The sequence below is a fragment of the Cyrtonyx montezumae genome, unplaced genomic scaffold (assembly GCF_038088225.1).
Source record: "Cyrtonyx montezumae isolate F1298 unplaced genomic scaffold, pur_monq_1.0 scaffold_7, whole genome shotgun sequence".
NCBI classification, from domain to species: Eukaryota; Metazoa; Chordata; class Aves; order Galliformes; family Odontophoridae; genus Cyrtonyx; species Cyrtonyx montezumae.
Window position 1 is genome coordinate 21,110,210 of NW_027072078.1, and position 25,765 is coordinate 21,135,974.

Here is a 25,765-nt window from a genome sequence, read left to right on the forward strand (position 1 = left end):
AAGAAAAGAAGTCTCAGCAGCATCAGCTAACACAATGGATTAAAAAAAATTACAGTACTGGGCAATTTTAGGCTAATCTAAGTGTTACTTTTTAATATCAGTTTTTTAATGCTCTGGAATAGGTGGTCAAAATGCATGGACTTTCAGAAGACTTAGAAAACAAAGATATGCTGACACAGTCACAGACAGATATGTACATTCCCAGTGGTATATTATGTGTTTGATCTAAGAACTTGTCCATTTTGCAATGAGTATTTACAAAGCCTGTGCAGCTTTAGCCTCTGTATCATCTACAACCACTGGATGTGAGACTGATACTATCATGCCTGTTTTAGGGCCTGATCCAAAGCCCATTGGAGTCAGTGGCTACCAGATGAGGATCTAGTTTCAGTGAAACTATTAGTTTTGTTTTACAATTATTGTTTTGTTTAAACAAACCAGTTAATTCTGTCTAATAGTGGATTAGAACCTATAATATATATTTCTGTACAAAGAGAAATAAACAATATCTGATGCCTTTGGGAAGAAGGTGCTCTGATAAGCACATGAGAAATACAAAATGATTGCAGTGTCAAGGGAATGATGGCTGTCATTAAACTGGAACAGATTAATTACAGATTACTTCTTCATTCCTCAGTACTCTTGTGTAACTCAAAATGAAAATGTGCATGGACAAATCTTTCCATTTTCCCCTGTTTTCTCCTGTTTACCTCTGTTCTCCCTTGCTTTCTCCTGTTTCCAACCACTAAACTGCCACAGATGTTAGTGCAAGTTGCTAAATCCTGCTTCCCTGGTATATGGATAAACCTCTGGAGGCAAAGCTGGCCCCTGGACTCTGTCTCAGATTCCGCTTGGGTCAGAACTGCCCAAAGCAGTACAGAAATCCAGATTTAGCCCATGTGAACAATCGGTTACTCTTCTGTTTTTCAAGTACAGACACTGAATGCCAATATTTTTCTGAAAGAAACTGAAGTGTTTTTATTACTTTTTAAAGTATAACAAAATCTTCTCTGTTTACTGACAATCTTTTAAGTTCTGTTTCTGAGAAAGCTGATTCTGCAGCTCAGTATGAGTGTTGAAAGCTCTTCTTCTGTAGGTCACCCATTTCAACACTGAACTACTTTTCCATATTCAAACATTGTTATCAAAGTGGTGTTCACATTTCACACTAAATGTTTGTTGGTCTACATTCTGTGTTTCTATAAGAGATTTCATCTCTCTAAACTCTGCAGTCTGTTCCCATCACTTACATCTTCTGATCATCAGCAAAGATCTGAATTGGGAGGGAGACAATGTTTACACACTAATTAAACCTCATAGTAATCTCTCTGCAAATTATCAGAGATGTACAGAAATCAGGCAGCGTGTTCTGCAGTTTCCCTGCTGTGACCAAGAGTGCTACCTAATGTGCTGTGCCATCTTCAAAACTGTCAGGAAGAAAATCACTCCAATAATTAAGCATTCATCAGAAGAGAGTAAATAGAAGGGCTTGGTGAGAAAGACCTCTGCTATTGAGGGGTGAACCATGCTTTTAACAGCATGACTAAAAAAACAAAACAAAAAACCCACGAAAACAAGATCATACTTGGCAATCACTGTAGAAAAAAAAGTGGTGTTCGTATCTTTTTATTAATTATATTATTTTCATCTTGTAGTATTTGTATAGAAGTTCACTTTTCCTTTTTTTCCTTTTTAACTCCACCAAATAACGAGTGGGTTTGTGTGTGGTGAGTGGGATGAAAATGTCTTTCTGCTGTTTTTACGAATACTGTTTTGACCTGGGGCTGGACCTTGAGAGTGGCCAAAACATTTTTAATAGGAATTTTATTAACTAAAGACTTAAACTAAATAATAAAAATAAAGATCATTAGCAATTTTTTGGCATTTGTGTATCTTTTGCATCTTGTAGAATGGTATTTTCTGTAATGTATATTAAATTGATGATTTTTCATTTGACTTATACGTTAACTTGCACTGTATGTGTACAGATTACATTGTCTTGGTCTATAATTATAATCAGCAGGTAACGAGCCTCAGATGCAAGCATGAGGTGTTAGTGTGCAGTACTCTCTGTGTTGTCTGCCATTATGCAGAATAATTCTTTGCAATATCCATAAGAAAGTTGCTGTCTGACAAAACACAGACACAATCTGAAAGTAAAAAGGAAATTATTTTTATCTTGGACTATTTGCAAGAAACAGGTAAATACCTCAACTTTCTGTAAAAGGATTATTGAACCTTCAATAAAGATTATAACATTGAATTCATTTTTAAATATGCTTTTTTATTCTTTTTTTCATTTTCCATTTCAGCATGTCTGCTTTTTTTTTTTAATGTGATTTGATTAAACTCAGCAAATTTCTCATGTTTTGGCATACTGTAGGAGCTAATTTTATAATCCTCCTCCACCTTTCTTAAGACACTATGTGAGAAATAAGGTGCCTGGATATTCTTCCATCCATGATTCTGCCACTTTTCAAGGAAGTGAGTTAATGGGCGAATCGTGTATGCAATAAATTTCTGGAAATACAATTGATTACATACGACATTCTTTTCATACAATGGCACCTGAAGCATAGAATTTGCTTAAGCTAAAGATCTATTAATTTTTTGAAGTGTTAATAACAGTAGTAGCTTTGGAACTACATAATTTCTGTTACGTATTAAAGTTACATCTCCTTTTCTTTCTTTTTTTTATTTTTTTAATCTCTAATGAAGAGTGATTTATTTTGATGTCTGCTAATTTCCTGCTCTGGGGAGGAGGGCATTCCTCTGCATCCTTGATAGAGCTGTATTTAAAACCTATTGTATTCTCCAGACACACATTAAGATCGTGTTCTTTTGAATTTCACAGTGCATTGTTTCTATTAATATCGATACAATTGCATAATGTGTACTTGTGGGATGTAATTTAGAAGGCGTTGTACCCTGAAGGTTTATACACATTTTTATTTTGTTTGGTTTGTAGGAATGGTTCATGCTTTGAAACTTTTCTTCTGTTTTCACTGAGGTACTTATCAGCTGACAGCCACAAAAGCACAATAATTACACTCTGGAAAACTAAATGGCAAAGCTTTGGCTTTTAGAAGATGCTGGTAGAACTTTGTTTCTTGAAGTTAACTCAGTCGCTTTGTTCTGCCTCACACTATGCAAAGAGCAGAGAGAACCAAAAGCTGATTTTCATTGCAACCTCTCCCTGCCTCCTGTTATTCACACTGCAGTGTAGCCTTATTTTTAATTGAAATATAATTGTTTCAAGGCATTCTTGTATTTAGATAAAGTTCTCGAGTCATTATATAAATTTTTAAATTGATTTTTTTAAAATTGATATTTTTCCATAGGCCAACCTCTCTCAACAGTGGCTTTTTCATTACTGCTTCCACATTTAGATGAGGTAGGAGTATAAATAAAAACAAGCTCCTTATGTATGAAGAAACAGGAAATTTCTATTCAGTGTTGTTGACCACGTCTGGAAACCCTCAGGCTTCAAAATTCATAGTTCTGGTTCAATGGCAGATTCTAGCTGCTGTTGGTCCTCTTAGGTGAGAGATTAAGACTCACTTCCTCCAAAACTAAATTAAAAATCAAACCTATAATTATACTACCGTGTAACAAATACTCAGTGGCTACTATTTTAGGTTATGGTAGATTTGGAAAAAGAGATATAAAACACACAAACAAACATAACCCAACTCAAACCAAACAGAATGAAAAAAATAAATAAAATCCCCCCAATGTTAAAAATGCAAGAGAAATGAGTCCTGAGAATATAGCAAACCAGGAAAAATAACTGTTCAAATTAAGGATCCTAGAAAAACAGATCACATCGGTTTTACAAACCCCTATGGCCCACAGTGATGTCTTATTATTGCAACACAGAATGGCTCAGCTAGAAATACCCAGAGCAGTTCACCTGCAGCTGCACCAGTAGGAATTTACAGATTTAGTGAATACAGAACAAAATTTCTGATACAGATTTTTTTTGTCAAAAAGGAAAACGTGAATAGCAAAGAAAAATAGGAAGTAAAGCTGCTCAGAATGAGCAAGTTGCTAATTTGTCACTTACACAAATATATTTGGTCTTGGTGAAAAGAGCAGAAAAATCCCGCTGCGTTGGTGCTCCTGTAGCCCAAAGTAGCCCTGGTTTTGCCCAGTGACACCTCTGCCTTCATAGTCAGGAATGTAAATCTGCTGTTTTGGGTACTTCCTTCGCTGCTCAGCTCCTTCTTACACACCACCCAAGCCCAGCGGTTTGTTACCAGCCCCGCACCATGACTGAGGTGGGCATGGCAGGATGGAGGCCAAGGGAGGTGTAAGTGTGACAGCCATGTCCCAGCACGGCGTGTTTGTGCTTACACATTGATGGGTACATGCGTATACCGATCTGTCTGCTGTGAATGCAGAACACAGCAACCTGCCTATACCACTGGCAGCTGAGCTGTGAGCAGATTCCAGTAAGGCCATCTTCAACCCCAAGCTTCTGCTTTCGCCTTTTCCCCACTGCTCATAGCTTCCGTGAGACTGAACCTCCCCTGAAGCAGGGGAGTTCCCGAGAGCTAAAAGACAGCAACGTGGAAAATGGAAGAGAGAAATCACTTTTCCCCACGTTAAAAACGCCTTGAGTTGACAAGCTGGCCGACCTGAAACCAAGCCTGAGTCAAGTTTGCATCCCTGGAGCGCACTGAGGAAGGCAAACTGTGCTCTCAGCCGCTTCCCACCCTGTGCCACACGGCTCTCTCTAGGATAAGTGAGCCGGAGAGCGGACGCGCGCACAGCCTACAAGCGCCTTGCTCCCGTGGGACCCGAGGCTCCCGGCCCTCCCTCCCCCCGAGGCGCTGAGTGCCCCGCGGCCCCTCGGCGTGCCCCCGCCCCGCGCCTCTCCCGCCTTCCGCGGGGTGGGGTCGCTGCTCTGCCCTCCCCGGGGCCGGACTCGGCGGGGCCGGTCCCCCGGCGCGGAGAGCAGCGGCTGGGTGTCGCGCCGTGCCGGGTCGGGTCGAGCCGAGCCGAGCCGAGCCGTGGCGTGGCAATGCTAGGCGTGCGGCTCCTGGCGTGCTGCCTGCTGCTGGGCGGCCGCAGCCTGCCGCGGGGCGACGCCGCCCTCAGCCGCGACGAGCTGCCGTCCCTTCGGAGTGAGTGCCGGCCGCGGGGTGGCCCTTCGGGACGGGGCGGCCGCTTCTCCGGCCTGCGGTCGCGCGTGGGCTGCGCGTCCACACCGCGGGGTGGGGGCGGCAGGGTCTTGCGGGTCCGGCCGAAGGGGTTCGGAGGGAGAGGAGCCGGGGGCAGCCCCGGAGCCGTGCCGCGCCGCCTCGTGCTCGCAGGCGGTGCCGCTGCCCGCTGCTTTCACACCTGGTCCAGAAGCTCACGCGGGGCACTCACGATAAATTCCCGTTGTTTTCCTTATTGCCACACCAACGTTTCTCACTGCTTTTTTTTTTTTGTTGTTGGGGGGGGGGAGGGGGTGGAAGGAAGTGGGAGGTGAGGAGGAAGGAAGCGGAGATAACTTGCGCTCCTAGCTCTATTATTCGTTGTTCGCGGTGGTAAACATAAGTGCCGGGAACTTGGAGGTGCCTGCTCAGCTCCCAGATTCTGGCACTTGTGTGCTGTCACCTGGTCTTTGTATGGATGGTAGGAGGGAGGCGTTTCCAAAGGGAAACATCACGTGCTGAAGTGCAAGATGTAGGATTCTCTCCTTGGCCCTCTGAAGCTTGCAAGCTCAGCTCCTGGCTATTGACAGACAGACTCGCTCCAGTTGTCACCTTTAGTGCTTCAACTGGGTTATTGGTGAGGTCTGTATAAAACTTATCTTTTCTCAGCAGTCGCTGGAGCTCTTGAGAATCTTACTGATAAGGGCATGCAGATGTTTTCTTGGCAGTTCTCAAATTGTCATAGAATGCTTCACTTCCAAGCACTGCTGCCATGGGCTGGTTGCCACCCACCGGATCAGGCTGCCCAGGGCCCCAACCAGCCTGCCTTTGAATGCTTTCAGGATTGGGGCACCCACAACTTCTTGGTGCAACCTGCACCAGTGCCTTGCCACACTCTGAGTGAAGAATTTCCTCCTAACATCTAATCTATATCTCCCCTCTTTTAGCTTAAAGCTGCCCCCTCTCTCTTTGTCCTGTCACCATATGATCCTTTAAAAAGTTGGTCACCCTCCTGTTCATAAGCTCCCCTCAAGTACTGGAAGGCTGCAGTGAGTTTTCCCCTTCTCCAAACTGACCAAGCCCAGCTCCCTCAGCCTTTCTTTGTAGGAGGAGGTGCTCCAGCCTCCAGATCGTCTTCGTGGCCCTCCTCTGGACCTGCCTCTTATCCTGGGGGCTTCAAGTCTGGTTGCAGTACCACAGATGGGACTCATGAGGGACATGGACAGTCACCTCCATCACCCTGCTGTTGCCCTTCTGCTGAGACAGCCCAGGCTGCTGTTAGTCTTCAAGGCTGTAAGCGTGCACTGCTGGCTCATGTCCAGCATTTTGTCCAGCAGGACCCCTACGTCCTTCCCCACAGGGCTGCCGTCAGTGAGGTCTTCTCCCATTCTGTTCACACATCTGGGGTTGCTGTGACCCCAGTGCAATGCCTTGCACTTAGCCTTATTGAACCTCATTAAGTAAATATAGGTCCACTTTTCGAGCTTGTCCAGGTCCCTCTTGATGGTATCTCTTCCTTCTATTGTGTCAACTTTACCACTCAGCTTGTACCGCGAACTTACTAAGGATGTATCTGATCCCAGTGTCTATATAATTGATAAAGAAGTTGAAGAGCACTGGTCCCAGGATAGATCCCTGGCAGACACCGCTTGTCACTGGCTTCCACCTGAACATAGAGCCATTGACTGTGCCTCTCTGGCAGCCTACTTATATACCTGGCTGCAGCCTACTTATATACCAAGTAGGCCAACCTTCAAATCTACTTATCATCTCCAATTTAGAGATAAGGATGTGGTGTGGAATCATGTCAAAGGCCTTACTGAAATATAAATAAATTAGATCAGTTGGTTTTCTCTTGTCATCTCATGCTGTCACATTATAGGAGGCCACCAATCTGCTCTTGTTGAAGGCATGCTAGATGTCTTGGATCACTTGTGTTGTATGTTCTTGAGATATATCTCTGGATTGCTTGTTGTTGTTGTTCCCCACACACTTAGGATGCTGTTATATAAGAACTTTATTTAAGTGTGAATTCCAGTATCATGATGAATAAACCTCATTAATCAGTGTTTCCTGGTGTTAACGACTTCCACTTACCTAGCAATTTCTATTTTTCTTGGTCAGTGAAGGTAAGGCTGCTGCAGGAACCTAGCACGAGAAACAATACTCCTATCTGACATTGTTCTCTGTGCTTGTGGATAGAGGCTGTGTGACCTGTGTGGCCCGTGGAGGATTGGATTGGACAGGAATTATGAGGCGCAAGCTGTACGGTATCATTGAAAATGCAAAAGCAAAGGCACACCTTGGGTATCTGTCACAGTGTCACAGATACCAGTGACAGAGCTGGCACTATGGCCTGTCCTCTGTCTGAGCACTCGTGGGTTCTGTGCAGAAACTGCAACCGAGCACCATGCTGTAACCTATATCCTGCTTGTTGCACATACCGTATGCTGGTGAGCTCTCTTCTGTCTGTCTGTCATGCAGCGCTGTTCTGCTCAGGCTGAGGCCTTTCTTTTGGTGAGCTGCACTCAAACTATAGGAGCTGAACCCGGGTGGTTCAGCATCTGGATGGGCTTCTGCTTCTCGTGCTTCAGATGTGGAATATCTTTTGTTATTACTGCTTCAGGATGTTAGGGGTAGTAAATTTCATCAGATAGAAAGTATGCATGGTAGAAATTATTGCGAACTTCACTGCAAAACGGAGATATTGCTCAGGTTTTCAGGGTGTAATCTCCTGAAGCATAAAATCTTGTCTATAATGTGAGAGGAACTCCATGGGTTAACTGTAATTGGATTTCAGAACAAACCAAATCGCTGAGCTGTTACAGAGTTGTGTTTTGCTGATTTCCAGTTCCTCAGTTCCTCTCCTTTTCAGTCCATATGCTCAGCTAGGCATTTCTTCAGAAGACCTTAAACAGCTGACTTATCACATACTTAGAACATGATGTCACAGAGTTCAGTGAGTTTCTATTTGATTCCAAGAAAGCTGAGATGTCAGGCCAACCCCGCATGTGTGCTGTGGTCCCAGGTGGTCATGTTTAGCTGAACAATATGCATGGGCTCTTGTAATTGAGATAAATCCTGTCTTTCCTTTATCATATTTACAATGCAATATATGTTTTATGCTGCTGTTGTTGCAGACAGTGAAGAATTAGCACAGCAATTTTCCCTTAGATTTTTTTAACATTTACCTTAATTGGAATCTCCAGTCCACCATAGAGGATTATTTTGCAGCTCATAGCATGACTTGCTGTGACACTTAAACCTGTACTGCATTGCTTACGATTTCTTGATGAATGGCATTTTAATTATTCAAGTGTGACTGATGTTTTTGAGAACCATGTGTTTTCAGATGACCGACTTGAGCTGTATCATCCTAGCCTCACATCTGTGAGCTGGCAAATGGTCCATGTGCTTGTAAATGGCAGTAAATTTAGATCAGTATTGTTATTTTTTTAAGTGTCAGGTGTTCTGATGGATATTTTCTGCTTTCTTCATGAATAACTAGAGGGTTTGCCTTCCAGTACCGTTTGATCATCTGCAGCATTCTACAGACTGTGAGGTTGTTGCTTTTTACTATTATTTTTTTCCCTGTACAGATAAAGGGATATTTATTATCCAAAGTTCAGACTCCAACTTGTGCATCAAAGTGGACGCAGCTGGCCTAGTTCTGGAAGACTGCAGTCAGCTCTCCAAACACATGCTATGGAAATGGGTATCCAATCGTCGTCTTTTCAACATAGGCGGGAGTACCTGCCTAGGACTGAACATCAGTAGACCAGAACAGCCATTGACTGTGCTTGAATGTGATTCAAATCAGTACTCACTATGGTGGAACTGTGATGGCAGAGTGCTGGTTGGTGTATCAGAGTACAAATTAGCTGTTGAAAACAGCAAACATATTGTAGCAAAGAAAAAATCAAATTATCAATGGATACAGTACATGTCCTACGATGAAGACCTTTGTGAACATCCTTTCCAAGGTAAAAATAAAATATTATCATATAGTATTATCTTATAAACATATATGGGAAAATTTTCAGAAGTAGTTTTGAAGGAACATTGGGTTAATATGCAGTAGTTGAATTGAGTGCACTGCATGGTTGAATTTTTTCTTCATCTATGACATGGATCCTCCCAAAAGCTGTAGTATCTTTGCAAACCATGAAATGCCCATTCCAAATGATCTATCAGATGACAAGCTGAACTAAGGATTTGCTGTCTCTCAGGTCTCATTACCAAATAAGCCCAAAGAGAGAGACAGGGATTGGAATTCGGATCTCTGACAGTCACCTGCGTTTGTGGTGTGCATTAACCAAAACTTTGCAGCATTTAGCACCTGGACTCTGGATGTGCTAAACTTTGGAACAGAAATCAGGCTTGTGATTAATTCCTGTTGATTCTTACCACTTGAGCTTGCCTTTGGGGTATTGGAGCTCTGAGTCTCAGTGGTTTCCTCGGTAGGTGCAGTTGGGCTTGGTCCTCACTCCCTGCCAGGCAGTTCCTTTGGGAGCTGCAATGCCTTTGGAGGCGTGGTAGCATCCAGCTTCTTCTCTAAAACCTAGCAGAGTCTGTGCTTAAGACCAGGTAGAAAACATTTAAAGCCGTGGAAAGCCCTACATTATTTGCTATGTATACTTGGCGATATGGAAGTAGATCTGGTGTAGTCCTACGTCTGCAACATGAAGGAGTTTCAGGATCAAAATAAAGGAGTACTCTAGGCATAGCCTCTCTTGCTTCCAATTTTCATTTTCTTTCTTCCACTTCAGCACATGCAGGTAAGTACAAGGCAGCCTGTTAGTCCACCAGGCTGTGGAGATCCCTGCCTCCAAAACACGATGCATTAACCATGGTGAGAGGACTGTAGCTGGCAACTTTATTTTCTTGACAGGAAGGAGATAATTTCCTGCAGCTAGCAGTGTGATAGCAGTCAGAGGTGCAAGCCTCCTTTCTTGTTATCCATTTTCTCTGTATCATCTGTTATATCAGAAGGCTTTGGAGGGAATTTACAATCCATGAACCACTGGGAATCTGGGAGCATGTCTGTCCTCTGTAGTCAGAGGACTTCGATCTTTAGCATATCAGCATGGGATCTTTGACAAACAATTTTGTTCCAAGTGTGGCTGTGGTACTCTGACCTTTCCTAGAAGCACATGCTCTGGGGTTAAGGAGATACTGCAGTAATGCTGTTACAGCTTGCAGTTGCACTTAATTCTCTCCGTATTCAAAATACAATAGGGCAATATTTAAAATATTATAAGGCATTAATTGATATGGCAACAAAGGTATGTAAGATTAGTGCTTTAGTTAGGTTATTTTTTTCTCAAGTATAAAGATTTTTTAAACAGTTTATTTAATATTCCTTTCATGTTTTATTTCCCATAGAATGACAGTAAGAATGGAAAGAACATTAGAAATCAATTTTAGTAAGAGTGGGAGGAGCAGGGGGAATTATGCTAGATTGTTAATCTGTCCTATTTTAGGAAATAAAAAATAACCAGAGCTTTTGTCTGATCACCTCCAGGTTCCACTGACTATAGATTTAAATGCAGATTTTATGTCATAATTGCTCTGTTCTTGTTGTTTTCTTTAATTGTAGCAGGTTACAAGAATGTGCACTCTTTCATGGTGATAAATTTAATGAACTTAAAATTTCCAGATTCTGTTAATTGAAATTATGCTGCTCATACTTGTAATAATGTTGTGGTATCATTTATAGATTCAAATTAGAAAATAACCTAAGATATTTACATTTAATTATTGCTGTTAAAAACAGAAATAATGAAATATGGGAGAGAAGAAATTTCTGTGGTTGTGTTCTTTTAATCTCTATGTTTTGTTTATTACAGAAACATACACCTTGCTGGGAAATTCCTTTGGTTTCCCTTGCGTTTTTCCATTTAAGTATAACAACAAGTGGTATTATGAATGTACCAGAGATGGAAAGGAATTTGAGTGGTGTGCCACGACAAGTCACTATGAACAAGATGAAAAATGGGGGTTTTGTCCTAGCGCTGGTAAGGCATTGCTTGTTTTCCCTTTTTTTTTTTTTTAACTCTAGTGTATTTGTGATCTTTATTAATGATTGTAGGATATGCTTTGTTTTGGATTACAAGGCTACTGTCAGGGGGAATGCATGTCTCTTTAAAAAAGTAAGAAGAGTCTGTAGCAGACTTTATAGTCATTTGCCTTGTTTGGCCTTTGAAGACCCAAGTCCTTGTCCCAGAAGCACATTTCTGGGAGGATTCAAGAAGATGCCAGTTGCTCATGGCTCAGTGCTGTCTGCTGACAGCGCCCTGCAGCTGAGCCATGTCTCTCTCTGCCATCACTATGCAGAGGAAAGATTGCCCCAGCAAAAGAACATTCTGCTTTTCACCACATTACATCTTTTGCATTCCTTTTAATTCTGGCACTCTTCAGATAATTATGTTTTGGGCCTAAAATGCTAGGACGCTGATTTTTGAAGATATTTGCTGTCTGAAAAAATTTGGATGTATGGTATTCATGAATATTAAATATTAAATATAGCAGCTTGTAGGTTATTCCATAAATAAGAAAAATATTACCTTCTGTCAATAGAGTGGTTTGGAAAAGCCCTCCCAGCTCAGCCTGTGTCTCAGATCTCTGTTCCAAAGCATGCTGTAAACATCTGGAAGTGTGATTTCATAATGGGAATTTCCAGGGAAGCATTTTATCAGAGGGTATTTTCAGCCCTGCTTACATTTTGTAATTATAGTAGCTTTAATCTCTTGAGTACCAGATAGAAGGAGACTGCTTGTCACAAGTTGGGTGAGGCACTCGTTGCCTATTGCAGGTCAGCTCAAGGAAGCAAGGATCAGCTGGTGTAAATTAAAATGTGGCTCTGCTGACATCATGGAAGCTGTGAAAATTGCCACCAGCTGCAGAGTAGCTCCCAAAGATTTGTCAGCCACCTGGGAAATGGAGTGATGGCGTGTTCTGTTAATGCCCTATTTCTGCATGCCCTTTAACGAAGGGATACTGAGTTGATTATTGTGCTTCCATTGAGATACTACTGCCACTAATTAAATAAATTGCTGACGGAGTTGTACTTCTTATGGTCTTGTTGCTGTTGGTGATGAGTCTGTTTTTGAGCAGAGCATGGCTGTGGCACGTTTTGGAAGGAGAACCCGGCCACACATGCATGCTACCAGTTCAACCCATCAGCCGTGCTGTCGTGGCATGAGGCGCGAGCAGCCTGCCAGGCCCAGGGGGGAGACCTCCTCAGCATCACTAGCCCTGAGGAGCAGAGCTACCTCAGCAATCTGAGCCGTGAGTAGGCCCTGTGTGCTGCGATGGGTGTAGACTGCATGTTTGGGGTGCACTGGTGGGACTGGCTGGCTGTTCAGTTTTGTGGTAGCCTTGTAGTAAAGCCTCTGTGGGGAAAAAAAGACAATTTTGCTTCTATAATTGGATGGAGTTCTATTGCTGATAAAGTCTCTGTGCAGAATGAGTCCCACACTGATCCTGGTCAGTCCTCTTATGGCTGCTTCAGTGCTGGCAAAGAGGACCAAGCAAAGGAAGAGACACTTGAACTGTGCTACGAAAGGCAACTTCAGGTTCCTTCCCATTATTGCTGGTTTTCAATGGCAGGATATAGGCTGACAGGAAGTTTTTAAAATCATTTCATTAGCTTTTTGATATGTATACAGGCTGCAGAGGGAGTGGAAATTGTTTGATTTGTGTCTCGTGGCAGGCCGAGTCAGGCCAGCATTTCTGCAGCTATTTGTTGCAGATTTAACTTCTAAGCTCAGCAACAGTTCACGCAGAATGGGCAGCTTTTGAACGGAAGCAGACCTTTGAGTTTATTCCTCCTCAGCTCTATGTTGATTAACAGAGTAATAGATCAGAAAGCACAGTCCGAGCTTTCTGGAAACCAGTGTGAATTTTTGTTCTATTTCAATTGTAGCAAGAAGTTTATCTATGTCCATAGATATTTAAAGACTGGGAATGCATGGAGTATAATTTTGCCTACTTTGTCTGTCCTAGGACAGTTAAATGCCACAGATACTGTGCTGTGGACAGGCCTGAATCGACTGGAGGAAGGTGCTGGCTGGCAATGGTCGGATGGAGCACCACTGGTGTTTGTCAACTGGAGAGCAAGTACTTGGATTTGTTATAGCAGTTTCCTTGCATGCTCTCTGTAACTGCGGCTTGGGAAGTGCTGTTCCTACAGCTACCTTTGAGAAGTGAAACAAGTGAATCAATGTAACTCTTTCTATTGAGATATTTAGTCATGCTCATGTACTGAAGCCTTTTCTAGGGTTGGGGCATCCACTGAGATGTATCTCTTCAAAGCCTTAATGATCTAGGCCTTCTGTCACTTTTTTTTAAGGATGCTTTGAGATTCCAGTTGCATATTTAAAAACTACGTTCTACCTTGTTACAAGTTTTAGTTTATTTACATTAACATGTGCTTAAGGTGAGCTTTGAGACTTGGTTTGCTGCATTTTGAGGTCTGTCCTTCAGCACACGGAACATTGACCCCAGAACTTGTTTTAGCCTCACATGTGACACAAGACACATGTGAGCCAACACTTGTGGAAAGATGTGTGTATTAAGTGGTGGTTAATATTCAGCTGGCCGAAGCATTAGTTTATTGGTGCTGGAAGTTTGGGTGTGCAGGGCTGCTTATATGTTAATTCAGTAAGAATATCACACCATTTTACAAGAATGGACTTTTTGTAATTGTGTGCTTCTGAAAAATGTGCTTGCAGACGTTTCCGAGGACCGTTATAGTGAAAATCATTGTGCAGTGATGAGTTCAAAATTGAAATACGGCTGGAAAAGTTACTTATGTGAATCTGGATTGCCTTTTGTATGCAAGAAATATTTAAATAAGACAGAGCATGAAACACTGGGTAAGACTTTCAGTGTTAATGTGTCCTTTTGTGAGTATGGAAAGCAAGCAAGAGAAAGCTACCTGAATATGAAGTCATCAGAACTGAGTCTTAGCTGTAGTAAATGTATGGTTTGCTAGTTTAAGTTGAATGCCATTTACCTTAACTGAATTGGAACAGTATTCTGCACAAATGCAGTCCTGGACAACACACTGAGAGTTTTGAAACTGACACATCATTTTAATATACATAGCATTTAATTGATTCTTTACATTATCAGAGGCTTACAAAATGCTTAGTCTCTTTATATTTCAGTACTGCTACAATTTTGAGTTTAAGAGTAGCCTTAGAATGGAAGTTAAAAATGGAAGCTGAAAGTTAAGCTTAGAATGGACTTAACCAATTGTCCACAGTGGATAAAGTTGCATAAACACAGCTCTAAATTTGCAGTTATTTTTATGACATGCCATGCTCTTCTTATACCAAAAAAGAATTGTGAATGTATGTTTAAAATTGTTAATATTATAATAGTTTATAGAACCTTCCAGATTCCCATTCTGTGGGAAATTTAAACAAAGAGTTATGTTTATTAGGATATTAAACTGTTTTTGATAAATAGAGAACTGTAAATTTTTACTGATAAATCAGAAGTTTCCCTGACTGTTTTAGATAATGAAATGGGACTTACCACACTCTTTACAGGTATTATATCTGAAAAAGTTTCAGCTGGTTTTGGATCAGGCCCAAAGGCAATAAGGAAATATAACAAGTTTTAAACTGAATAACAGTTCTGTTAGTGTGTTTGTATTAGTCCAGCAGCCTAAATGGTTGAGTCATAGAATAAGGTGGGAAAAAATTCGTTAGGTGATGTTCTATGGAGCTTGTGTTTTGTCTTCTTTGGAATAACTCTGTTTTCAGCATTTGAAGATAAGAAAATAGTTCCGCACACATTATAAACACAGCACAACCTTGATAATTCTATCTACTATTCTATCTAATATACTCTAACTGCATGTGGTTAATTGAAAGATACATGGAAGTATTATGCCACTCGTTGTGATGCTGGTTGGTACCCATACAATCGCAACTGCTACAGACTTCATAAAGAAGGGAAGAGCTGGAATGATGCTTTGATCTCGTGCCAAAGTGACAGCAGTGGGCTCATTAGTATATCCTCCATGGCAGATGCAGAGCTGCTCCATAACCTGCTTCAGCGTGGTGAGTTTTAGGAGTTAAAGCGTGCAATGTTTCTTGAAGTGTTTTATGACATTCTTCTATGCAGCCATTGAACATTGTTAACCTTCATTATGTGACACACCCAAATGTTTTTTTACAGAAGAGAGAAGTGTGATATGTGCTCCTCCTAGGAGTCTTAAAAGTGTAAAGCATCACCTTCTCCAATAAATACAATAACCAAATGAATCAACATGGTGGGACACAGCGAGAAACTGTATGCTGCCCTTGGTGTTTCAGGAGAACATTACCCAGGCTTCTGTAAGATTGCTGCTTGCACTTTCAGAGTGTGGTATTTGCATTGGTCCATGCCAGGCAAATGGCAGGCAGCAGTTATAGCAGAAGTTAGAGATCTCCCCAGTGAAACAGAGTCAGTTTTCATTGATGTTACCACTGTTACCATGAAACTTCAGCAGTCTGCCTTTTGTCCTTTCCTGTTGTTGGCTGGTTCTGTGCAAACTGCCGCGAAATACTCAAGGATTTTCCTTATGATAGAACTGTGATTAGAAGTAACAACAATTCAGAGTGTCTTTTGCATTGCAGGTGGCCTTGTCCATGCTGCAAAGTTTGTGCTGTGGCTAACTGTTGGTAGATTCCTCCTTGAAGGATGCCAGATGTACAAAAGCAGTTGTTGGTCTTTGTTGTCTAAAGGGGTGGCATAATTATAAAAGGAATGTACTGAATCAAAGCTTTTAGGTGCAGCAATAACAAGAGATCTGTTGTCATAATAAAAGCAAAGTGTTGTGAATATTTTGTGCCTCCAGCTGACATCCTGATCCTGACAGATCTGCGTAGTTTGGCCATGAGTTCTAGCTGCCTTGAGCTGGGGGCACAGTAAGGTGTTTTGTCAACTCTGTCCCATCAGCTGTGGTTGGACGATGGGGCCTTGTTGTGGAGTTACTGGACGTGGTCTCCCATTTTCCTCCCTCACACTTCTCATCCTTTCTCCTATTCTGTCTGTCTTTCTCTGGGAAATTAATAATTGTCATCTTCCTCACTGCTGTTAGCAACCCCCATAGGGCGCTAACACCATTATTTCTGGAGATGCTGTCTGTAGTAGATAGGTGTAATTCTTCTTAACAAGTCTGCTGCTGATATTTCAGCCTACCATTATCCTTCAGTCCATGAAGGGAAGCTTCTGTGCCTGAAAGCTCATCTGCTTTTTCTAGCTGTAATAGTTGGTCAGGCATAGTATTGAGTCAAACCATAAGGCTTCTCTTGTGGGTTCATCAACCACTGTGACTACAGCTACACTCTCACTGGAACGTATAGCCATGGCTCTGAGAAATCCTAAAGCTGAGTGTGTCATGGAAGATTATAAAAAGAAATATTTTCCTTCCGTATCAGGGTTTCTGCCCCATATGCTCTTGATTTCTGTTTTTCAGAGTTTTCAGGTGTATTATAGTATATGCATTGCATATTGCATACTTTTGAAACCAGTGAATTTCATATAGATTTTTTTTCCTGACATAAAGTATTGCTTACTGAAATCTGATGAGTAACTTTAATAGTAGTGTTGATATTACAGGAACAGTGGGCATATTTTCTTGATCATTGAATTATGTTTTATTCTTTCACAGAAAATGTAACCGAAACATGGATTGGATTGTATAGTAGTAACATCTCAGTTATTTTTGAGTGGTCAGATGGGACCCCAGTGAAGTTCTCCAACTGGCACAGCCAAGAACCTAATACCTTTCAAAGAAAAGGACAGCTATGTGTTTCAGCACAAGAACCTGTAAGTTTATTTTTCTTGTTAAAAGAACAAGACAGTCACTTTTATTTTATTTGGTAATAATTTATTTTCTCACTGTGCACATTTTTGCAAATCACAAACTTGTATGACCTTGACTCTTTATTCCTAATATATTCAAGTTGTGATAAATGCAGTGTGGCTTTTAGGCACTAGTACACTTTGCAGTGCTGATGCACAGAAAAATTGATCATCAATTTCAAGCTTAAGTTCAATAAAAAACATTACATACATAAAGCTTGCCAAATAGAAGCTAGCCTCTAGTAGTAGGTATTTTGATGAAGACAAAGAAATGTAAAATCCAGGTAGCAGTGCATATTATTGTTTATGACTAATCAGTTCCAGTCTTTGAAGCTTCAAATTCATATTCTGAAAAATAGTCAGTTGGATTGATTTTATGTTGCTGTCAGTATTTGTAACTTCTGTGAGGCGCCTTTCAAAACCAGGCAGAAGTCTAGACCTGCATAAAACTGTGAAAGTTAACAGTGGTAAGACTGACCCCAAATCAGTCAGGTGATGTAAGATAGAGAGTAATTTTCAGGTAAAGTTAAATTATATCCTGTCAGGCCATAACTCACGGCACTGCCAATTTTGTCTTCTTAATTTAGTAATAAATTTACTGTTAAAATTTACAGTAATTTAAATTTGCCAAGTGGCACTATAGCGCAGTTTTTCATCCAAGTGTAGAAACTGTATCAAAAAGTGTTTGTTGTCTCTTCAGTAGTGAGTCCAAGTTACAGTGTTTAATTCATGGGAAAGGTAAGACAACTAAAATGGCCTGGAAAAGTCAGCTGCCATTGGAAGCACAAGATAAGTTCTGGTTTCAGATGTACTAGATCATATTTTACTAATTTTGCAAATGTAAGCAAACAAAATCATTTAGTAGGAAGTTGTAGAAAAGGAGATTCAAGATACAATGCTTGAAGCACTGTTTTCAGTATATGCCCAATATTGATAGAAGTATAAAAATCATATTGTACAAACTTGGTCATTTTCTGAGTAAGATCTGTTCAGGTGTAAAGATTAGTTTTATAAAATGCTGCAGTAGATAGGAAGAAAGTTTGTTATATGATCCTGAAAAGTAAGTGTTCTGACATGCCTGTGGTTTTAGTTAATTAAAATGCATTATGTCTGAGGGAATGGTTTAAGAAGACAGCCCCTTTTGTGTGATTGTCAGCAGGACTTTTCAAATCAGTGTTGTTCTAGAGAAGTGATCCATATAAAGGGAAATAAAGGAATAGAGTGAGGAAAAACTAGTCTGCTACTTGTTTTTATTGAAAAGTTTAAAAGGAGAAGCTGTGTAATCTAATTTCTTTGTGTGTATATATACATATATATGCATTAGAATATGAGTATACAGAGAATATTTTTTTTTCTTTTCTTTTCTCTCCCTCCCTCTTTGCATCCCTTAGGAGGGACACTGGAAAGTTAAAAAATGTGAAGACAAATATTTCTACATTTGTAAAAAAACAGGAGAATTTAATAGTGTTTCTTCTGACACAGAATCAAGTTGTTTAGAGGTAAGAGATATTGTGGGTTTTTTTTTGTTTGTTTCAGAACCATACTGATAAATTAATATTTTATGGGAATCCTCTAAACATAGATGAGGAATGTATGGATTTAAGTAGGTAGGTAGATATTTTTGTTTTTTGTACTAAAGATGTGCATGTTTTGCTAGGAAAATCTAATTGCCTTGAAAATATGTTAGCCACAATTTAAGGTAACATTAAAAGCTTTCCCAAGATGCCTCTCATGGCTCGTTTTGTTGTCAGCATCTGTGACCCGTGTTCCTATTTTTTTCTAGATCAAAAGTGAAAACCCTTTTGTACACCATCTGTGCAAATAATGGCTGTTATATGATGCCTCAACCCACACATGGTTTTCATACATTTAAAAGGAATGTCAGGGTGAAAAACAGTCAGTTTCATTGACGTGGAGAATGAATTCTTCCACTCGTACATTAGCATTCTTTTTACTTTCAAACAGAAATGAGAAGGAGTACAGCCAACCTAAATAGGGTATTACAATAGGTTTTCAGGCTTCTAGGCTTTGCATTTTGCTGGTAACAGGTACGATATTAAAGTATGGTTTTATTTATCCCGATTCCTTTCCAGTGTATATAAACAATAATTTTGTGTTCTTAGATTTAATGCAAAACTCTGGAGAAGTTTCATGAATCTTTTTCTATAAACAGAAGTATATCCCATATGGCTTCTTTACCCTTCTTTACTCTTTAGGTACTTTTTCTCAGTTCAGTTGAATTGTAAGAAGGTGGAAGCTGACCTATGTGAAGGTGGATGCAGTTTTTCCACAGAAGTAGAGTGATCAGGTCCAATGTTATTGCTTTTTTTGCAGGTTAATTTCCAAAAATTTAGGATGATTGGTTCATTTAGCAGAGGGTTGTTAGAGATAGGGTAGTATGGTTAGGTTGGAGTCTGTGATCTTTGAGGTCTTTTCCAACCTGAGTGATTGTGTAATTCTGTGATTTAGACCAATATATTTTATTGCTTGAGAATTCTATGTGTTAAAAGTGTGAAGAAAAATCTGTAGTCCTGACTGTGTGAATAATGTGCAGAACATCAAGATTTTCAGTTGTGTAGTTAGGATCTGCCAGCACTTGAACTTTTAGTACCTTGCAGTGGTGAGACTCAAGAGCCATTGGTCTTAAGTAGCTTGGTGCGCTCTGATAAGCTTTCTAGTCAGAATAAATTTCTGCTTGTTGATGTTCCACACCCTCTAAAAACGTATGCTATCTTTAATGGTCCCTTAATTTCTATACATTTCTTTCTTTGTGAAAAAGAGTCGTGTTCATTAATCAAAAGAGGTCAGTTCTAACCTTACTGACAGTTGCATTTTATTTCAAATATTTTGTCTTGACAACTCTCTCTTAACATTCCATTTGTATGTTGTTGCAAGCTATTGGCCTAATTTTACAGGTCATCTCCAGCTCTTTATTTTGTGCAGTTATTCAATTTTTATTTTATTTTTTTTCATTCTGTTTCTCACATTTGATCTTTTGCTTTGTTAGCCTCTTACTGTCATTCATATTTAAGGGCTGGTAGACTCTTAAGGGAGCTTTGGCTTCAGGCACAGTTGTTTGTTTTTATAAAGCTTTATAGTCTTATCTGTTATTACTGAGCTTTTATCTCACGTTGATTTTGTGACTTGCACATCATGAACTTTCTCTTAAAATGTTCTGTGGTTCTGCTGAGTGGAGTTGTTGCAGTATATCCGTATCAAGTTACAGTAGAAACCTACTCTTCTGTCTTTCAAAGACATAGAAGGGCTAACCACTTTCTTCCCTTAGCAGGTCAACTATTCTTTTTTTTCTTAGTTGGCAGGGTATTAGTGACAGTAAATATTTCATTGTAAAGGTCAGATTCTCTAGGCACTTTTAGAAATTTTCTTTAAACCAACTTTTGAAACAGACTGTGAAGCTGTCAGCTGCTTGACAATCAAGTTGGGAGCTTCTGTGTATAGAGCCGAGAGTATTGGTGCTGGTGACTTTCTTCAATCTTCTGTACTTTAATTGGTGCATCAAAAAATAACAGTTTAGACCTAAATTGTATATTGGTCTTTATGGCCATGGTAGCCAAACAGAACTGAGAATTGCTATAAAACCTTGTGAAGAGCTGGACAGCTGCTTAGAATAAAGGTCCATCAGCCTCGTGTTCTGCCTCCCACTGGTGGCCACGAGCGATGCCTGGGGAAGAGCAGAACAGAGTAAATTTGAATAGTGCTTCTCCCAATTCCCCTTGACCTCCAGCCTTTTTGGGGGATTTACTGAGCCTTTTATGATTTGTGTATCTTACAGCATACACTGGATTTCCCCTTTGCAAATGCTTGTCCAGTTTTCCCTTGAATGCACTGGAATTCTTTGCGTTCACCACATTTGTGAAGAGATCTGCAAATTTGCTAACCTTTGTGTGGAAAGTTGTCATCTTCCATGTTTAGTCCATATTACTTTGCTTATTTTATTGTCCCCAGAATCTCACACTGGAGTTGTAGTCTGCCTTCACAGCACTCAGGATTTTTTACATGTCCCTAAGGCTTCACTTTTTTCCAGGCTGAAAAGTCAAAGCCTGCTCAGTTATTATTTGTTTGGGGACAACTCCTTACATTTGATCATCTTTGTTGCCCTTTTCTAATGTGCTTTTTAGTGACTGAGGGCTACAACTCCAAAAAAAAAAATAAAAGGACATAATTCTTTTCTCTGTTCTCTCTGTCCTTATAATTTCTCATATTTGATTTTACTTATTGTCTAATCTGATGCTTTCATGGAACATTACACCCAAATCTCATTCCTGCAATGTAGGAGTGAGTTAGTTTGTCCCTCAAGCCCCATGTGAAACAATTCAGTGGGGGCAGGAGAGGTCTCCATATGCATCACTTCCTGTTTATCTGCACTGAATGCAATTTTATTGACAGATTACTCAGCCTTTAAAGTTTGGAATTTCTCAACTTGTGCTTGCCTGTAATGCAAGCTTACCATCTTCCAGTCACTCCACAATTATTGTTATTATTTCTAATAAAGATTAGTGTCAAATTTCTTTTCTCCAGACTTCAGGCACCAAAAAAACTTCCACAGGAAGGTTATGCGCTGCCATTTGTTCCCAATTAAAATTTCCAAGAGGTTAGGATGACTGTGTTTGCCTCATTTGGTGCAATGCACTTGTTTTCCAGAGAACTCTAGCCAGAGGGAACAAAAGCTCGGCCATTTCTCACCTGCTTTCCTGCAGAGCACCTGAGTGGCTGCAGACCAGATGAGGAAGTTGGTTGTTCTGACTGTTTGTACCACAATTTCTCCCACAATTAATTCAATTTCTGACCTCTCTACCCTGCCAAAAAGAGCAGGGCACAGATTAATGAGAAGGGGAAATTTGTTGGATGGCCAAGAACGTCAAGAGAGTTGAAAAAGGAGGAACTGCACTGAGACCATGAGTAGGCTGTGTGCAGCAGGGCCTATTTTGTCAATACTTGAATCTCTCCCTCCTCAGTACTCACTGCCTTTACATGCCCATCAAAACACGAGCTTGCCATGCTGTCTTGTCACTCCTTGCAGAGTCCACTGCATGGAAGAGTCCTTCTCACCTGCAAGTTTCTCCCTTCCTCAGGGAAGCCCCAGATTGTTGGTGCACAGGCAGGAAAGATTTTCATCACAGGCTTGCTTATTTCTGTTGGCAAAGTGTAAAACCACAGGATCTGCAGACTGGTCATCTGCCAGGCACTGAAGGAGGATGACAGTAAAGGGCAGCAGAGCTGTGTTAAGGCTCCCCAGCATCCTCTTGACAGCAATTAAACACATTCCTAAGCAAAAGTGGATGTCTTCTGGTGCTGGTTCTCTGTTGTGTCTCTTTCCTGGCTCCCGCATTGGAGAGGCAAAGCAAGGCTGGCTGGTTGTCTTTTCTGTGTGGCTTCAAGACAGGCTGTGCAGTGGTGGTTTGTTATCCCTTTAGTCTGCTGGTTATTTAAAATGTGCAGGAAAGAATACCAGGCAGGTACATCATGGGCACTGGTGCAGGTAGAGCTCCCATGGGGCCTGGTGTGATCTTTTGGACAAGCAGAGGTGGATGATGAGATTAATAATGAGAAGCGAGGCAAACGGGACTCTGATGCTGTGTTCTATCTCATTGGATAAACCACAAACACATGTAATTTTAATTCTGTGTTATCAGAATGTGATGATTGCTGTTCTTTTAAATTTTTGTAAAGTAAGAAGGTTACCAAGGAAAAGTGAGTAACTGGGGGAAACTTGTATGAAAGAGCAGGATATCACTGGAGTGAATATTTCCATTTTCACATGAAGACAAAGAGTGGCTGTAACTTTTTATTATCAACTTAACTAAATGTGACAGGGCAGGGCAATGTTTACCTTGTACTTTGGGTTTTCAGTATCAGCAGAGTTAATACAGCTATAAACCATTGAATGCTATTGCATGCTTTGTGCCAAAGAGATGGTAGGGAGGCTTGGCCTATGCCCCTTAAGTCAGTAAAGTGATGTTTTAAGTATAACATTGGGGAAAAAAAAATAAGTGGAGGAAGTGCCTTAAAGTTGCTCAAATCTTTACTATACCCATTAAAGACACTGCTGTATGTATATTAAACTGTTTCTGTTCGTTAGTTGGTTTGTTTGGATATTTTGCGGATTTAAACTTCCTTTTGTTAAATTCACCCACCTCTTAGTGACCTTGAGAGGAACTGCTCTGGAGCTGAGGTTAAAATGAAGAGGGTTGTAGGGTCGTGAGTGATAAAGAGACAGAAATGACAAATGGGATCAAATTTTTAACATCTAAATACTATATAATAATCTATAAAAAAAAATGTTCATTTCTTTTAAGGGATGGGAAAGACATGGTGGATATTGTTACAAAATCGACAGTACCCCTCGAAGTTTTGAACATGCTTCCAGTGGCTATTTCTGCCCATCTGCACTTGTATCAGTAACAAACAGGTAGTTAATCCTATCAGACAGCGTGAAGATGCTTCTAACAAGAGCTATTCTAACTTCAGAGAGTGTTGCATGGCAAAAGATATTACCATTATGAAATAATGTTTGCGTGAGAATTGAGCGTAATTACTAACATTGGCTAGAAAATGAAGTGTGTTTTACTTTATTTTTAATTGACAATAATTTTAATAAGAGGTAATTTTAAGTCTAATTTAGATTTAAATGCCCACACATGAGCATGCAGGAATCTAAGCAAAACACTTTCTACAGAGGTATGTAACATCTTTAAGAAATTCTATTAGCGTACTTGGAAAACTTCTGAGAAATTACGGTATATTTAACTTTTATAATTAAAATAAATAAAAATTTAGTCCAGATCAGGTAATGTTTTATGAATGTTTCTATTTAGTTTTGCATTTACATGAATCTTCTGCAAACAGGGGAAGAGAGTAAGTGTTTGAAAAGCATCTGACCTCTAGCAACACTTGCTTTTTTTCTGTCTATCTGTATTCCAGCTTCAGCAAAGCTTTCTTCTCTGCATATGTCCAGAGGCTTGAGTTTTCTCTAATGTGCTTATGATTTACCCTGTATGTTGGATTGCTATTACAGGGAGACTACATACATACTTAAGCCTACGTGTATTTATTATATATATATATATGGTAAAAGAACACAACACAGAACAACAGCAAAAAACAGCTCCCAGGGGAGCTCAGGGGCATGCAGTGCCCCTGAGTGACCAGAAAGGCTGGAGCCAGGATCCACCCCTTCCCAGACCTCATGTAAGGGTTGGCAGTGGAGGCAAGGGCATCTCACTGGAGATCCCTGCCTACCTGAGGCCTTCTGAAGGTAAGCAGCTTCTTTCCTTTATTTCTGTGCCTGTTGCATTTGAGCGAATCCTCATTTGCTGTAGCCTGGGACCTTGCTGCTCTGCTGTTATTGCTGCACTTTCCATCTCATTACACACATCCATATAGGAAACAAGCACTGGTAACCACTTGCAATCAGTGATAGCTAAAAGTTTTAGGAAAAGACAAGCTATCCAACATAAAGTAGTGGGCATTTTACCTGCTAGGTGATTTCAGGATTGTGCACATTATAGTGGTATACTGCACTGCAGCAATGTTACAGGAAGGATAAAGAACAAATTCTGGCCAGCTAAGTGTATACAACTCAAACTTCACAGGAAATTAAGGGCATACTGCATGTTGCTGGAATCATGTGTTCTGTATTTTTCTGTTTATTTGTTTTTATTTTATTTTTGCTGGATGTAGCCATTACTGTTTATTATGTTAGATTCCACTTCCAATGTTGTTGCAGCAAAGGAAGCTAGTTCTTAGTTTTTGTATAATGCTATACCAATTATATCCAAATAAATTACATTAAAGCGACAAAGGGATTAATGTGTGCACCATTTATTACTTGAAAAAATGTCTCACACAACATTAATGAAGAAATTTGAGAAAAAAAAGTTAAGAATGTAGAAGGGATTCCTTTTGCAGTCTGAGCAGCTCAGACCAGCTGGGATTTGGTGTTTTTCAGCTCTCATTTCTTAGTGCCATTTTGTGTGTCCAGTTCTAATAAGAAAATTCTGCGCAAAGCTTTTGCTTTTCTTCATTCTGTATCTTTTTGTGACCCTGCCACTTTTTCTCCTTCATACAAAGATTTTCTAATTTATATCTGTTCGTCACAAATATATTCTGTTTTAACATCTTGGAGCATTAGCATTGAGCTTAGAAGATCTTTATCTACTGTTCCTTGAATGTGCCCAAATGCTCGGGGGGGGGGAAGAGAGAAAGAAGGAAAAATCATGTTATACCGCAAACAGATGTTTGAAATTTACCACAGAGTTCTGCAAATTAAGTTATGTACTTTCTGGATAATTTTCGTGGATATTTTAAGTCATTTCATGAGACCTACTCACCAAAGTGCCAGTTGACCTATTCTGTACTAATAAGCATTTTGTCTTGATTGTTTTATTAGGTTTGAGCAAGCTTTTATCACCAGCATGATCCGTAGTGTGGTAAAATCTGAGGGAACTTATTTTTGGATAGGATTTCAAGACCTTAACAACACAGGAGAATACTTTTGGCTAACGACAGATGGGAAAAATCACTCTGTAAGCTACACAAACTGGAACAAGCATCAGCCACGTGAGTTATTTGCTGAACTTAAACTGAAAACTGGTCTGTGGGGTGCAGTGTGCTCCCACTACAGGCAATTTGCAGTTCTGCTTTATTTATGAAGAAGAGGGTGGAGGTTGTCTTTGACAAATTTTTGGCAATAAGGACGTTACGTGTGGTGTTTTAATTCTTCTCCTTCGATTTGC

The 25,765-nt window shown here is 40.3% G+C and overlaps 1 protein-coding gene across 1 annotated transcript in view; it reads left to right on the forward strand.

Annotated features, from left to right (window-relative positions):
* Positions 1–5,026: 5,026 nt before the first annotated feature.
* Positions 5,027–25,765, forward strand: part of PLA2R1 (phospholipase A2 receptor 1) — a 36,938-nt gene continuing 16,199 nt past the window's right edge. The window contains exons 1-11 of the mRNA XM_065750630.1: positions 5,027–5,129; positions 8,744–9,127; positions 10,994–11,161; positions 12,261–12,434; positions 13,152–13,265; positions 13,880–14,023; positions 15,032–15,220; positions 16,816–16,973; positions 18,401–18,508; positions 23,327–23,439; positions 25,420–25,589. Of these exons, the coding sequence (XP_065606702.1) occupies positions 5,027–5,129; positions 8,744–9,127; positions 10,994–11,161; positions 12,261–12,434; positions 13,152–13,265; positions 13,880–14,023; positions 15,032–15,220; positions 16,816–16,973; positions 18,401–18,508; positions 23,327–23,439; positions 25,420–25,589 (1,825 nt within the window). The remainder of the gene's footprint in view (positions 5,130–8,743; positions 9,128–10,993; positions 11,162–12,260; positions 12,435–13,151; positions 13,266–13,879; positions 14,024–15,031; positions 15,221–16,815; positions 16,974–18,400; positions 18,509–23,326; positions 23,440–25,419; positions 25,590–25,765) is intronic.